The 11,881-nt window shown below is 54.5% G+C and overlaps 1 protein-coding gene across 1 annotated transcript; it reads right to left on the reverse strand.

Moving 5' to 3' along the window:
* Positions 1–6,412: 6,412 nt before the first annotated feature.
* KLK1 (kallikrein 1) lies at positions 6,413–10,200 on the reverse strand (the record flags this gene model as incomplete). Its single annotated transcript, XM_080703692.1, has 5 exons — positions 6,413–6,568; positions 7,018–7,154; positions 7,240–7,526; positions 8,326–8,485; positions 10,155–10,200. The coding sequence occupies 5 exons, from the start codon at positions 10,198–10,200 to the stop codon at positions 6,413–6,415; spliced, it is 786 nt and encodes a 261-aa protein (XP_080559818.1).
* Positions 10,201–11,881: the final 1,681 nt, after the last annotated feature.

Raw genomic sequence — 11,881 nt, forward strand, 5'->3', positions numbered from 1 at the left:
TCCTTGGGTACAATGCCATTGAGCAATCAACTAGCAAAAATTCAAGTCAGGGTATTTTGCCCTGACAATTCCGGACCTTTGGGTGTGTAACTAAGACATACAGATAGTGGGTTGCCTCTGTATTATGTCTCTCATATCTACTCTGTGCCCCAGTTTCTCTGTCTGGAAATGGGAATCTAGAAACAGCATTGCTAGCACCTCTAGCTCAGTTAAATGGTGCCAAGCCTGCACTGTTTTCTTTCTATCAGTTTCTTGCCACCAAACTGCCCTCTCAAAAAATTACATCGGTCCAGCGTGGCGGCACATGCCTGTGATCCCAGTGCTTGGGAGGCTGAGTCAGGAGGATCACAGGTTCAAGGACAGCCTCAGCAACTTATCGAAATCCTGTTTCAAAATAAAAATTAAAAAAGGGCTGGGATTTAGCTCAGAGGTGGAATACCCCTGGGTTCAATCTTCAACATCCCTCCCCACCAGATTACACAACTTCCAGGGGTACCTGGTTGCAAAGTCCATATCAGCCTGGACATTCTCAATTACTTTAATCTTTGATATTCTAATAGATGTAAATAATTATTTTTTATTTGCATTGCCTCAATGAGCATCTTTTCAAGTGATGATAGGCTTTGCCCCCCACCCCGTAGTCCCAAGGATTAAGCCCAGCTACACCTACGTACCTCCAAGCTCTACCCACAGACCTATTTTTTATTCTTTATATTGAAACAGGGTCTCATTAAGTTACAAAGGGCTTCACTGCTTGTTGAGGCTGTCCTTGAACCTGTGATCCTCCTGTCTCAGCCTCCCAAGTACTGGGATGACAAGCGTGTGCCACTGTGCCTGGCCTTGTTTTTGGTACTGGGGATTGAACACAGGGATATTCTCTCTCTGACCTACACCCCAGCCCTTTTAAAAAAAATTTGAAACAGGATGTCACTAAGTTGCTCAGGGCCTCACTAAATGGCCATAGCTGTCCTTGAACCTATGATCCTCCTGTCTCAGCCTCCCAAGCACTGGGATCACAGGCATGTGCCACCATGCTGGACTGATGTAATTTTTTGAGAGGGCAGTTTGTTGGCAAGAAACTGATAGAAAAAAAACAGTGAGGCTTGGCACCATTTAACTGAGCTGGAGGTGCTAGCAATGCTGTTTTTATTTTTTTATTTATTTTTATCTTTTTTGTGGTACCGGGGTTCCTGGAAGCCCTTCTACCTCCAGGCTACACTCCCAAACCTATTTTATACATTTTATTTGGAAACAGGGTCTCTTAAGCCAGCATAGCTGGCTTCGAACCTGCGCGATCCTCCTGTCTCCGCCTCCCAAGCGCGGGGATTACAAGTGTGCACCACCACGCCCGGCGCGCAATGCTGTTTTTATGATTCCCATTTCCAGACAGAGAAACTGGGGCCAGAGCAGATAATGAGTCCAGGTTGGAATCACGCCTCTGCCCTTAGCAGCTGTGTGTAACTTTTTGAGCACATCATTTCACTACTCTGTGCCTGTTTCCCCATATGTCACTGGAGATAACACAGGGTTGTTATGAGTATACAATGGGCGAGTTACATGTATATACACTTAATTCATTGTAATGAAGACTTGTTGAGTTTTACCCTTCACAGCGACTGATTTCAATTCTTTTTATTTTATTTTTTGGAGATACTGGTGATGGAAATAGGGGCATTCTACCTCCGAGCTACACCCCCAGCCCTATTTTTTATTCATTATTTTAAAACAGGGTCTTGGTGAGTTGGGAAGGGCCTCACTAAGTAGATGAAGTTGTCCATGAACCGTGATCCTCCTGTCTCAGCCTCTCAAATGCTGGGATTACCAGCGTGCACCACCACACCCGGCTACTAATTTCAATCCTAAACAATTCTTTCTCCATCCTTCAAGCATTTTCTTGCTTTCCAGGTCACAAATACTCAATTTCCTCTGAAATTGACACTGACTATACACAAAGGCTGAGAAAGGAATTGCTTGTCCTGGACACCATTATTTTTATTTATATATTTATTTGGCATTGGAGAGTGAACCCAGGAGCTTTCTACCTCCAAGATACATCCCCAGGCCTATTATTTTTTTTATTTGGAAACAGGGTCTTGCTAGGTTGATGAGAGTCTCACTACTTGATGAGACTGTCTTTAAACCTGTGCTTCTCAAGTACTGGGATTACAAATGTGTGCCACCACGCCCAGCTCTAGCCATTCATTTATTTCTCTTTCTTTCTTTCTTTCCTTCTTTCTTTCTTTCTTTCTCTTTCTTTCTTTCTTTCTTTCTCTCTTTTTGGTAGTACTGGGGGTGGAACCCAGGGGCTTTCTACCTCCGGGCTATACTCCCAGACCTATTTTATATTTTATTTGGAAACAGGGTCTCACTAAGTTGCTGAGAGCCTCACTAAGTAGCTGAGGCTGGCTTCGAACCTGTGCAATCTTCCTTGTCTCAGCCTCTGAAGCGCGGGGATTACAAGCGTGCGCTACCACGCCGGGCAACCCCATTCATTTATTTCATGTGTTCACGCATTACACTTTATTTAACAAATGCCAGGGCTTTTGTACCAGGCTATAGTACAGTGGAAAACAGAATAGATCCATTTCCTACCCTTCTGCGGGACTGGTAGGGAACAAAATGGGTTATTGATCACAAGTCTGTGCTGTGCCAGTGTGGGAGAAATGCCTCCCACTAAGGAGCACCTACCAGGCTGCCTGGCCAGAGCTGAGTGTGGGAGTCGGGGCTCTCAGAGAAGTGGAGGAAGTAACATTGAAGTCGAGACCCAAAGGGTGGTACGGCAAGCTGGGCAGAAGTGGGCAATGACAGCTGGGTGTGGTGGCCCAAGTCTGTACTCCTAGTACTCAGGAGGCTGAGACAGGAGGATTGCGGGTTCAAGGACAGCCTCAGCAAGTAGCGAGACTCTCGCCAACCTCGTGAGAGCTCCTGTTTCAAAATAAAAATATAGGGCTGGGAGTTTAGCTCAGCAGTAGAATGCCCCTGGGTCCAATCCCCAGTAACACACACATACACACGAAGTGGACAATAAGTGTCCCAAGGCAGAGGGTGTAGCTCCAGCTGCACCGTAACTGCAAGGTAGGAAAGCCCTTGGTAGTGGGGAGACCCCGTGAAGTCTGGTGCGGCTGGATGTCAGTTAGCTGTGGACATGGGGCTCAGCTGCACTGGGAGGGTTGACAGTATCATCCACACTTGGTGATGGGGGGGTCATCTGTGTCCCTTCTTTGGACCCCATGGCTCTTGCTCTCATGAACACATTTTTGTGTTGTTGTTGTTGTTGGTACTGGGGGTGGAACCCAGGGGCTTTCTACCTCCGGGCTACACTCCCAGACCTATTTTATATTTTATCCAGAAACAGGGTCTCAGTAAGCTGCTGAGAGCCTCACTTTGTAGCTGAGGCTGGCTTCAAAACCACGTGATCCTCCTGTCTCAGCCTCCCAAGTACAGAGATTACGAGCATGCGCCACCACGCCCAGCTTTCATGAGCACATTTTGGAACTGGTGCCATTGGGGAATTGGGGCCAGAGGGTGGAGTTGGTAATAAAGAAAGTAGGTTAGAGTTTTAGGAAGGGGTTGGCATGAGGGCTAACAATGGGAATGGGAATGTATTTGGGATTACAGGTGGGGACAGGGGAGAATAATGTGGAATGGGATGGGCTGCAGTTGTGGTGGAGGCAAAGTTAAAGTTGGGGATGGAAAGCCGGGCGTGGTGGCACACGCTTGTAATCCCAGCATTCGGGAGGCTGAGACCCGAGGATCGTGGTTCGTGGAGTGAGGCCCTCCACAACTCAGTGAGGCCCTATTTCAAAATAAAGAATAAAAAATTGGGCAGGGGGTGTAGCTCAGAGGTCAAATGCCTCTGGGTTCCATCCCCAGACCTGCCCCCCCCAAAAAAAAAAAGTTGGGGATGGAGCCAGGTGCATGCCTGTAATCCCAGTACTTGGGAGGCTGAGACAGGAGGATTGCAGGACCAAGGCCAGCCTCAGCGATTTAATGAGACTCTGTTTCAAAATAAAAAGGGCTAGGGATGTAGCTCAGAGGTAGAATGCCTCTGAGTATAATCTCTAGTACCAAAAAAAAGGGGGGGATGTTGGGGATGTGACTGGACCAGTTGGAGCGAGGCTACGGCTGTGGTTCGGGTGAGGTAAAGATGGTGATGGTGAGTGGAGGGGATTCAGAATGGGATAAAAGGAAAGCGCGCATGGGGATGGGACTGTGGCTGTGGTTGGGGGTGGATACGAGTAATCAAGAAAGTGATGGAGATAGACCCGGACCCCCAGAACTCCCTTCTCCCATAGATGACCCAACCGTCCTCTGGGAGGAGGATCGCAAGTTCGTCCTGCGGGGCTGGTCTCTGGTCTTCAGTGTCCTGGCGACTGTGATGGCGCTCAGCGTGCTGGACGGGCGAATGGTCTACCTGCAGGGCTCTGACACTGGCTACCTGGGCTTCTGGACAAACTGCAAGAAGTACATGTGTCCCAACCTAAAGCAAGTCACCGGTCAGTGGGGCCTCCAGATGTGTCTCTGGAAGTGACTGGGGTGGATCTCCCGGCAGTCTCTCTGAGGGAGGACCTTAGGATTTGGGGGTGTCTCTGGAGATTCTCTGAGGGCGACTTTGTGAGGGAGACTGGAGTTATTCTGGAGTTTCTAGGTCAAGAATGGGGTGATTTTGAAGGGCATCTGTGCTCAGACTTTGGGGCATCTGTTGGGACAGTCATGGGTGTCAGTGGGGATGACTTTGGAGGGTAGTCTTGAGTGCCTGGGGACGACTGTGGCAAGTCACCACCCCCCTCCCGCAGTTCTCATTTATATGAGCAAGGGCTTCATGATGCTAGCTCTGGCCCTGTGCCTGGTCCTCCTCCCCTCTATGGGGTTCTCCTTCCGGCCAGTCTTCCGCCGCCTGAACAAGATTGACTTCGTTTTCAGCTCCCTCAGCATCGGCATTGGTAAGTTGGGCTGGGCCAGACCCTCCTGGGCTGTCTTTTGGAATCTCGCCCCACTCTGTGTGTAGCTCCGCCTGGTGTGCGTGGGATTTCTTTCCCTTCTCCTCTCTCCAGGTATCTTTCAGTTTGTCATGGGTGGGTGTCTGTGTGCGTCTATCTCTCTGCTCATCATGGTGGATGGGAGGGGATGTCTCTGTCTCTCTTTTCTTATTGGGGGTCCCTGAAGTCACTGTCCAGCCATCTGTCTCTGGCCCCACCCCAGTGCAGGGCTCCTGATTTTCCTCAGCCTAACGCTATTTCTAGTCAACTGTGAGCTGCTACACCCTAAGCCCCAGCTATCCTATATGATGCCCTTCTACCTGTGCTGGTGCGCCAGCGCGCTGATGCTGTGGGCTGGTAAGAGCAGGGCTTGGAATGAAGGGCGGAGCCTCGGCGGGCAGGGGGCGGAGCCCGGAGGGAACCAGTGGCAGGGCGGGCACAGAGGGAGGGGGCGCGGACTAGCGTGGGGCCCAGAGTCCTGCACCCACCTAGCCTGCCCCCCAGGGAGCCTGTCCTACTTGAACCAAATGGGCATCTGGAGCAAAGGGATGATCGTCACGGATAAGCAGATGAGCTATCGCCGCTGGACCCTACAGCAGAGCGTCCTGACAAGGGCGCCCCGTCAGCACAACTTTGAGCAGACCTCGAACCAGCCCAGTCAGTGCACCAGCCAGAGCGACTCCCAAGTCCCTCTGAGGAGTAGTAACGTCCAAGTGTCTCAGGATGCCAGGCAGTAACTGCAGCCAGATGCCCGGCCTGCTTCCCTTGGGGCCCACTCCCGGAGAACAGGCCAACAGGCCGCACCCTCTGAAGACAGGTGGCAAACCCTGCAGCTCTGCTAGGGCCCGCTCTTTATGGTTCTGACTCCGCCCACCGGGTCTTCATAGTGCCCCACCCCGGAAGCCATACACCCTGTGACCTGCAGAGCCCAGGCTGTGTGGCCCCTTCTCGGGTGCACAGCTCTCACAGGCCATGCCCCAAGGCCTCTCGGTCCCCAGCCTTGCGGTTGGCAGGAATGCTCTCAGAGTATCAGCTCCACCCGAGGTGTGGACGTCCCCTTTTCTCCAGGGGCATGCCACTATCCTGCATTTGACACAGTGTGGCCCTTCTGCGGAACAGGCCCTGCGGCAGGGGGCGTGGCTTGCAGTGACATCCCTGGGACCCCTTCCTGACTTCCTCACCACAATAAAGCTTGAGTGCTGTCCCACCTCCCCCGAGTCGTGAGTGAACTGGTCTGGTGTCTGTGATCTGCCCTCTGGGGTCTGTGCCTTTTCCTGCTTGCCCCTCTACATCCCTTGAGTTCTAACTTCAGTTGGTTGGGTCCCAAGTGAGTGCGTACCTGGCCTCTGGAAGGCCAGATAAGGTCAGAACTAACTTGATGCTCGTTTGATGCATATTCGGTTTTATTGTGAGCAGGGGAGCGTGTGGGGCCGTCAGGGGTGGTCCTCTATGGTGTTCTTTATCCATTCGGTGTACGGCAGAACCTTGGTGTAGATGGCGGGCGAGTTGGGGCTGCCACACGGGACATGGCCCCATGACGTGAGGCCTTGGAGCTTACCACTGCAGACCAGCGGGCCCCCTGAGTCGCCCTGGGGACATGAGAGGGAGAGGGAGTGAGCAAGGTCTGCGAGCCCAGCTTCTGCCTGCAGGCCAGGCTCCCAGCCCACTCCCAGAGCAGCTGAGCAGAGGGCCAGAGTCCTGGCCGATGGGGAAGGGACAGCCGTCTACCTCCTGCACAGGGAGGTGAGTCCAGCAGGAGAGACCTGCAGAAGGGCGAGCAGGGAAGGAACAGGACCAGACCCGGGACTCTCGCCTCTTGGGGCTCATCGCATAGCCCCTCTCTAGGAAGCGTACATGTGTGCTAGAGGGAGGAGCAGGTGAACCATGCCCTGCAGAAGGAGCCTGGATGAGGCGTGAGAGCAGGGAAGGAGGGGGCTATGGCTGGGCAGCGGCAGAGCAGACCCCAGTAGTTTGGAGCCCGAGTCCCCTACTCCAGTCCTTCAGCGTCCCGCCTGCTGGGCGAGGGGTGCTGGCTCACCACACAGGTGTCTTTGCCACCTTCCAGGTGCCCGGCGCACAGCATGGTGTCTGTCACCTTCTCGGAGTGGGCTTTGTCACAGTCTTCATTGGGCAGGATTGTAAGGTCCACACACTGGAGATCATCTGGATACTCAACTGTAGGCCAGGGAGAGAAAGGGCTATGGCCAGACCCCGGCCGGTCCCTCCCTCGCCCCCGGACCCAGGCCTGGCCCAGACATACACTTCTCTGGTTCCGTGCTGCCCCAGCCGGAGGCCAAGCAGGTGCTGCCCAGCTCCGGCGCCTCGGTGGCCAGGTCCAGGACCTGCACAGCGTCTGTGATCTCCACGGGCTGGGACAGGCGGAGCAGCATCAGGTCGTGGCTGTAGTCCTCATCCGGGAGGCGGGTGTGGTTCTTCAGGAGGCTCATGTTGAAGTCTGGGTGTGGGAAGCTGTCGCTGACTTGGACATACTGGGCTGTGTCCTCGTCATCAAACAGGTTTTGGCGGCCCAGCCACAGCTGGTAATTGCTGGGGGGAAAGGGTGAGGGAGTGAGGGCGAGGAGGGGCAGGGTCTCAAAAGGCAAAGAAGCAGAGAGTGCGGACAGTGAGGGAGGAGGAGAGAGGACACAGAAGGGGGAATTGAGGCGGGTGAGGGTGGAGAAACTGCAGAAACAGAGTGGAAAAGTGAGGGGCGGGAGGAGCCGGACAGAGCAGGCAGAGGAGGAGAGGAGGAAGGGAAGGAAGAGTGCAGGAGGAGGCAGGAGTGAGAAAAGAGGCCAGGCCTGGATGCAGGGCATCGGAAGAAAGGGGTGGAGGGCAGGGGAGGGGGCCTGGGAGCTGCTCAGCTGCGGCAGCGGCTGGGACTGGCGAGGGCTCCTAGCCTGCAGGCCTGGCACACAGCCCAAGGTCAGTGCCCGCCTGCCTGCCTCTGCCCTGCCCCCTCCCTCAGCCCTCCAGCCTCCAGCTCCTGGGGCCCTTCCCGGCCCTCCCCAGGGACGGAGGGTGCTGCAGGGAGGGCCCTCCTCCACGCCTGGCCTGGGCACATCTCTTCCGGTTCTCTGGGCTCTCCTGGGATGGGGAATCAGTGGGGGTAGGGGTGGAGAGTGAGATGGAGACCCAGAGAAAGAGGAGAGCAGAGACTCGGAGGGAAAGACACAGAGACGCCAGAGGAAGGGAGACAGACACCTCGAGGCACACAGAGACAGAGACCCTCCGTGCTGCGACCATCCCTTCCCTCTGTCCCCAGCCTCCCTGATGCCATCTGGGGAATGGCACTGGCTACCCCGTCCCTGGGAGTGTGCTGCCCTCTTCCCAGGCCCCCACTCACTTGCTGATGCAGTGGGCAGCCGTGAGCACCCACTGGGGGTGCACCAGGACCCCCCCACACTGGAATTTGCTGTAATGGTATATAGCCGCCTGCCAGGGTTGGGAGTTCTTCTTACACTCCCAGCCTCCTATGATCCGAGACTCGATGGGGGGCGCTGCACCTGCAGAGAGGGTTAGTGGGGTGGGTTGTCAGGAGGGCTGGGGAGCTGGGCACAGAAAGGGAGCTGTGCTGAGTGAGGGTCTGCAGGGGGCAGAGGGCCAGCGCTGGAGGTCTAGCGACAAGACCGAGTGGTGTGGGGCAGGGACCTGAATTCAGGAGTCGTCCCTAGACCTGGGTTGGAGATTTATGCTCCAAGAGGAAGACACCAAGACAGCGAGCAGGCCTGGGGTCTGGAGGGCTGGTCATTTGGGATGGCAGGCTGAGGGATGGGAAGCAGAGTGTTCGGAGCCAGGAAGGATTCCAGAGGCCAGGAGTAAATCAGAGGTGGGAAGGGCAGGAGTGTGGGTCCTTCAGAGGCTCCCAGGCTAGGGGAATTGTTAGGGCCTGGGTCGGGTGTTTTTAGTTCAGGAAAGGATGAGGCTTTAGGAACTGGGTCTGAGAGAACAAGCACATCTGGGCAGAGAAATCTGGGGGGTGATTTAGAGTCCTGGGTGGGGCAGGGAGAGCTACAGTTCAGGGTTTCTAATCCGAAGGGTAAAGGAAAGGGGAGGGCTCGTGCCGGGAGTGGGCAGAAATGAGGTTTGGGTTTGCCTTGTGTTGGCATCTGAGGGAGGACCACACAGCACAGGGCTCCCGAGGGGAGATGGGTGACGGCCATTCTGGGATGAGGAGAGGGACAGACTGCCTCTCAGGGGGAGGCAGTTCACCATCTGAGGGCACGGGAGGAGGGCTCTTGGAGGCATCGGGCGGGCGGCTGGCTTGGAAGGAGAGGATTAAGACAGGCCAGCTGCCATGGAGTGGAGTGGAGGACTCACCTGATATAGGGTTTCAGAATCACACATTGTCCTCCTTTGGGGAGGTCAGGGTGGGATGGCCTGGCTGAGGAGGTATTGGGGGGATGGAGGGAGCAGAGTCCAAGAAAAACCAAAACTGCACAGGGGGTTCAGGTGGGTAAGGGCTGGTGCCTGGGGACGGATGGAAATCCTATAAGGTAAGGAATCCGTGGCTGGAGAGTTCAGGCAGTCTCCCAGAGGGTGATGGCTGGGGTGCTTGGGGTTCTGGGGCAGAGAGAAGGCACATCTGCATGTCCCTCACACTGGGATGGGGGGCCCACCTAGAATCATGTGCCAGTTTGTTTGGGAAGCTGGGCTTTCTGGTGGAATTCTAGGGGCCTGGGAGGATGGGGACCGGCTCTCAGGCTCTGAAGGACACAGCTGGAGAGCTGACAGCTGGATGGGAAGGGCGCTGGGTGTGATGGGACTTGGAGGCTGAGGAGTCAGGCCATTGAGCCACAGAGACAGAGAGGTTGGAGGGGTTGATCAGGGTCCCAGGGTCTGATTAGGGCTAGGGGAACGGTTCCTTGGAAGAGCTGGAGAACCCCAAAGAGAGACGCAGAGATGGCCCAGCATCTTCCCCTGTGTTACAGAACAGGATAAAATTTGGAGAAAGTGGAAGGGGAAGGGGAAGGGACCCAGCATGGGAAGGGGGCCTGTGAGGGGTCTGGCAGTGCGGAGGCTTGGGGGAGAAGAACCTGAGGCCCTGGTCCAGGGTGAACTGTAGGCTGCAGGTATGAGGCAGAGGTGCTGGGCAGGAGAGAAAGGATTTATGGGGGTTGAAGCAACATGAGAATCAGGGCCCCCTCCCCTCCCCGCATCCCCCCACTGTCTCACCAGTCCCCCCCAGGGACAGAGCGAGGCACAGAAACAGGAACCACATGGTGACAGGTGTCCAGGGGCAGGCAGGCGGTGAGCTAGGAGCCAGACAGCTTCCTCGGGAGATTTTAAAAGCCCTCATGCCCCCTGGAGCCCCGCCCTTGCCCTTGCCCTGCTGGCACTCAGATGATATCCAGGCCCTGCCCATGGGGACAGAGCTAGACTGCCCCCTCCCACCCCCAGAGTGGTGCAAGGGGAGGGAGAGCCTGCACCTGTTGTTCCCTGGATCACACTGGATGCATTCCCGGGGCTGAGGCCAGCTGGGGCAGGGCCTGGAGCTCTTGGGACCTTGCTCAGGGGCATAGAGCCAGTAAGGCAAGGTGGGGGAATGAAGAGGGTAGAGACAGGAGGGTGGTAGATCAACTGGCCACAATTACAAAGCCCCACATACCTAAGCTCTAAAGCCCTGTACACCGAGGCCCAGTGTACCCTCCAATACCAGCTGCAAGGGCGCTAATCCCCTGCAGCATTAGAGCCAGAAGGCAGCTTCTCAGGGCCGCCTATCCCTGAAACAGAAGCAGTGGCTTTCAGAGTGTCTGGATTCTTGCACTCCCAGACCTTGGTCTAGGTCCCCAAATTTATTGTTCCGTTCATAAGGGTACACATCACCATAAACCTAGCACTCTCAAAGTCCAGAAATATGCAATTCCAAAGGTCTTCCAGAGTAAGTTGTCTAACCCCAACATCTCTCCAAGCTGTGTGGAGGCCACAAAGACCTTTCTACTTTGTTTCCCAGATATGGGTGCTCAAGGTTATGTCCTCCTAAGTCACAGAGATCTGGACCAATTGCACCCCAGGTCAAGATTTTGACCACGAATTACAATGATCACCCCCCACCCCCGCCACCACCACCACCAATGTATTATTGAGATCTTGAGAATCGGGTTCATGTGCTTCCACATTCAGGGATCTTGAAATTTGGGGATCTCTGAAGAGAACCAGGAACTGGGTTGCCGAAGCCTCAACGGTAAACCCATAATCTCCCAACACTTTATCTCTTGGCTAAAATCAAAGCAGCTCACAGGGTCCTGGCCTCTGCGGTGTGTTGGGAATCTGGTGAAGAAATTGGTTAAGGAAAAGGAGGGTATTTGCCTTTTTTGGTCATAGCTATCAGGAAGCCTAGAACTAAATCTTGAATTTTTTTGTGTGTTTATGTGTGTGAATTACCAGTTCATATGAAATACCTCATATAATCTTCACAAGGACCCTAGGAAGCAAGCAGTATACATATGGTAACCCCCCTTTACATGTGGGAAACCAAGAATGGGTGAGGTTGGGCCCCTTATTCAAGATCCCACATCCAGTCACATGTGCTGAATGAACTAGAATCCTGCTTGAGGCTATTTCTGTTTTCTAGGGATCAGGGCAATGGATAAAAGCAGATAGGCTCTGTGGCTCTCCGTTTCCTGCCCAGCCTCAGGCTCCCATCTCCCTTCATCTCCAGAAGAAAGTCACAGAACCTCCTGCAGGAGACTCAGCTCCACCTCTCTCTTATCCTGGTGTTAAACAGGTGACCTTGAACACCAGCTTTGGCTTCAGGCAGGAAAAGCCCTTGGCTAACATCTGGGATTCCTAAAGGTGTGTGTGTGTGTGTGTGTGTGTGTGTGTGTGTGTGTGTGTACGCGCATGCGTGTGTGGCCTAACTCTGGCCCAGCCCAGGGTGGGGCTGGCCGCCAAGGGCCTTC

This window comes from Muscardinus avellanarius (assembly GCF_963383645.1).
Source record: "Muscardinus avellanarius genome assembly, chromosome: 10".
NCBI classification, from domain to species: domain Eukaryota; kingdom Metazoa; phylum Chordata; class Mammalia; order Rodentia; family Gliridae; genus Muscardinus; species Muscardinus avellanarius.